General features: G+C 37.9%; 1 protein-coding gene across 1 annotated transcript; it reads right to left on the reverse strand.

Moving 5' to 3' along the window:
* Positions 1-1,280: 1,280 nt before the first annotated feature.
* LOC26529986 lies at positions 1,281-2,261 on the reverse strand. Its single transcript, XM_023177244.1, has one exon. The coding sequence runs from the start codon at positions 2,259-2,261 to the stop codon at positions 1,281-1,283; it is 981 nt and encodes a 326-aa protein (XP_023033012.1).
* Positions 2,262-3,560: the final 1,299 nt, after the last annotated feature.

The following is a 3,560-nucleotide window of genomic DNA, read 5'->3' on the forward strand; positions in this document are numbered from 1 at the left end:
TATTTCGAGCTCATTACAGAATGCAACCAGAAAATTACATTCGCCCAGCCATTTGCACTGAATCGCATGCATATCAATTAAGCTTAGCCAAAATTACATGATGGCACATACACACACACACACAGACTAGATGCTAATGGTTGCTACACACACATATACATACATACAGTGGTGGTGTGTGGGGCGTGGCTCATTAATGTTAGTACCCCACTGAATTTGGCATCATTATAATTTTATATTTATTTTTTTATCAAATGAACAGATCAGATTGGTTAATCCAAGTATTCGACACTTGAATAGATTTAGACTTGAGAAGAAAAATAGAAGATGAAACACAAATATATGTATTTAGAGAGATTAGAAATCACGGAAATAGTTTGCCAATTGTGCAATGAACTAAAAGTTGGCTATTGCCATTTGGGGCGCAAGGGTAAAGAGGTAATAAATTTCATTGATTATGCCAGAGAGTCCAAAACTGGGATTTTAATTCAATCATTCACAGATGAGCGATGGCCATGACGTTCATTAGTCGCGTGTTAATCATACGCCACGTTGCACATCTATGAGCTAATTAAGGCTCCCAGCAACAGCAGCAGCAGGCATTAGGTTAGAGCGATGTGTTGGTTATTATGATGAGGGGAGGTTTTTAATTTTCCTCACACTCTGCTCTCTTACTCTTTCTGACTCTATGTACTCAAGTGATTTTATAGATTTTTCCAATATGACATTTTTCACATGGTTGGAGTGGGTTCTGTATAATGAATGGGTTAAGTCCCTTTTTTCGTTTGATTTATTGCGGTTCACCATTTTGCATCTGCTTCTGCTCCTTACTTTCTTTTCTTGTTTGTTGTAGTGCGTGCTTTGACTAACAAATATTTAAAATAGGAAGCCAAAATCAAAATTATACCAAACTGTTTTCTTTTCCTTAAATAAAATTATATACATATTTATATAGAAATCAATCCAAGACATATAGGCATAAAGCCTGCTCGATTACATTATAATCACTTGTAAAATTAAGAATTGCAGGGGATGTATAATTGAAATCGGTTGTTCTAAAACCCAAACCATTGAAGGATCCCAAACTTAATACAAGAAACACACTAAAAACTACGGATAACAGGAAATCTTGAATCGTTTTTGCTTTCATGGTGTATTGTAAGTCGTCATTGAGCACATGCAATAGGTTTATGCATGAGGGTCGCACTTCCTGTGGTTTAATTCGACTCATCAGCTAAAAAAAAAAAAAATAATAATTTGCATACAATTTGAATACTTATTTAATTTACCATAACATCCACAATGTCCAATTGTTGTTTTCGACGTGGTAAATATCTTTGAAAACTTTTGTAAACCAAAACCTTTTGACTGAATTTATTAGGATGCCAAAGGCTTTCAAAGAATTTATCCCGTTCGACTTTAAAATCTCGCACAACCAGCAACAAAGTGAGTGTCAAAATTAATAAATTGCACATGTAGCGTAATTGATATGGTTCAATACAGTAGATGATGCCACTCGGTTCCAGTTCTATCAAGGTATTTGTTGTAACAAATGTATGAAAAAAACTATTCAATATGAGGGCACAAATGACGAAAATATTGATGCAAAAGAATTTGCCAATATGTTGTAGAATTTCATTCAATTTGGGTTGAACTTTTAATAATTTTTTTAACAATCTCATGCGATGCCTATTGTCGATGGGAGCCGTAAACACTCGACGCATGGCCACATAGATGCATTGCAGCCAAATGAAGCTATTGACATGGAGTAGCATTTGTAAATACCAGCAGACTAGACAACTGAACATGAAAAAAAATTGTGAACTTTCGTAAAGACTTGTCTGCCAATGTATAACGGCAAGTAGCTCCAAAATGATCAGCCAGGCCCAAAAAAAGGCACGTCGCACCGATGTACATAAAAGTTCACCCATGGCCTCTCGAATCTCACAATGCACTATGTTCATCTTATTCAATATTTCCAATAAGAAACTCCGATGTAGAATATAATACACACAGGGCACTGCATATACCACGAACAAGAATTTATCAATCACCCAATGTGTTGGTTTGTCAGTAATGTTAAAGAAAAAGATTAAAGTGAGACCACTCAATAAATAGAGCATAATTTGGTGGCCTGAAGTAAATCTTTTTGTATTCTCATTATAGCAAATGTTGTGAAGGCAGCACAATCGACAGATCAGTTTCTGTACTTTGAAGTGGCTGATAATGTGGCAGAGACACAACAGCTTTTTTATCGACATGATGGCGGCAACTATTTGGAAAAGTTTCCAACTGGTTGGGAAGCAAGGAGAAATACCTACTAGCCATTGCAATTGATATAATTAATAAATTAATAAACTGAACAATACTGAATACCTAAATACACTGCACTGACTCTTAGTGAATACGATACAAGCATAAAATAGAAGAGAACATCTGACGAGATTTAATCGTTCTCTCTTTTGTGCTTGGGCACAGTCTTTGCGACTGTTACCTACTTTATCATGTACTTAATATACCCTTTCACATTATATTCAGCGAGCAATTTGGTGGTACTTAACGTTAATGTGATGACTGAGAGAAACGGGGACTAAGTAAATGCTTTTAGCGCAATAAACACAAAAAAAAAAAAAAACCAACGAGAAATAAAAACAACAAAGAAACCCATTTTGAAGTAAGGGTAATTGATGGCCAGCACACACATTGAGATCGAAAATGAAGGCGAACCACTTCAATTAGCGTCATTTTGGAATACAAGCATGAACACACACCTCAACATCGTCATCAGCATTAGCTGAGGCTCTAGTATATCGGCTACGTCTACGGTACCGGCACTGGCACCGGCATCGACAGCGACATCAACCGCAAACCTAATACCTAACGTAACGTAACCCCAAATCGATAAGTTGCACACGCTTAAATATTTAAAATTTCTGCCAGGAGCCGGAGCCATTCGTCCTTGTGGACTATGGGGCAACCGCTGTCAGACCCACTTCAGATTTGCGTCGCCCACGCAGCAAACTAATTTATTTGCTAACTGGGAATTGGCCGTCCGTCCATCGGTCTGTACGTTCGTCCTTCCGCCCTTCGTTCGTTTTGCAAAGGCGAGAATGGTGGCGATTAATTTGTTCAAGTCTCAATCGCTGCTTACTCGTTTCTTCCCTTTCTCCATTAGCGCGATTTGCATGTCCTGGCACGTGAGCATATCGGCATGTTCATCGCAGCATAACCCAAAAATGTCAAACTCAAGCGGCTCACTTGCCATTTTTTTTTTGTGTTTTTTTCCTTTAGCTAACTTCCTCTTCTCTGTTTCTTCAGTTTTGTCGTGCTTCTTTGCTTCAACTTCTCGCCGTTTACTTTGTCATTTCAATTTTGAATTCATGTCGCAAGTTCAGCGCTTTTATGTGGCATTTTAAAATCCTGTACAAGTCCCGACACAAGGACACGCAATGTTGGAATTCAATAAGGAAGCAAACTCCAGCTAGCCAGCTCCGGACAGGAGAAGTCCGGACCTCCAGCTTTACCCGAGCATGTTTGTCAAACAATCATTAGAGACGACA

The sequence above is a fragment of the Drosophila willistoni genome (assembly GCF_018902025.1).
Source record: "Drosophila willistoni isolate 14030-0811.24 chromosome XR unlocalized genomic scaffold, UCI_dwil_1.1 Seg105, whole genome shotgun sequence".
NCBI classification, from domain to species: domain Eukaryota; kingdom Metazoa; phylum Arthropoda; class Insecta; order Diptera; family Drosophilidae; genus Drosophila; species Drosophila willistoni.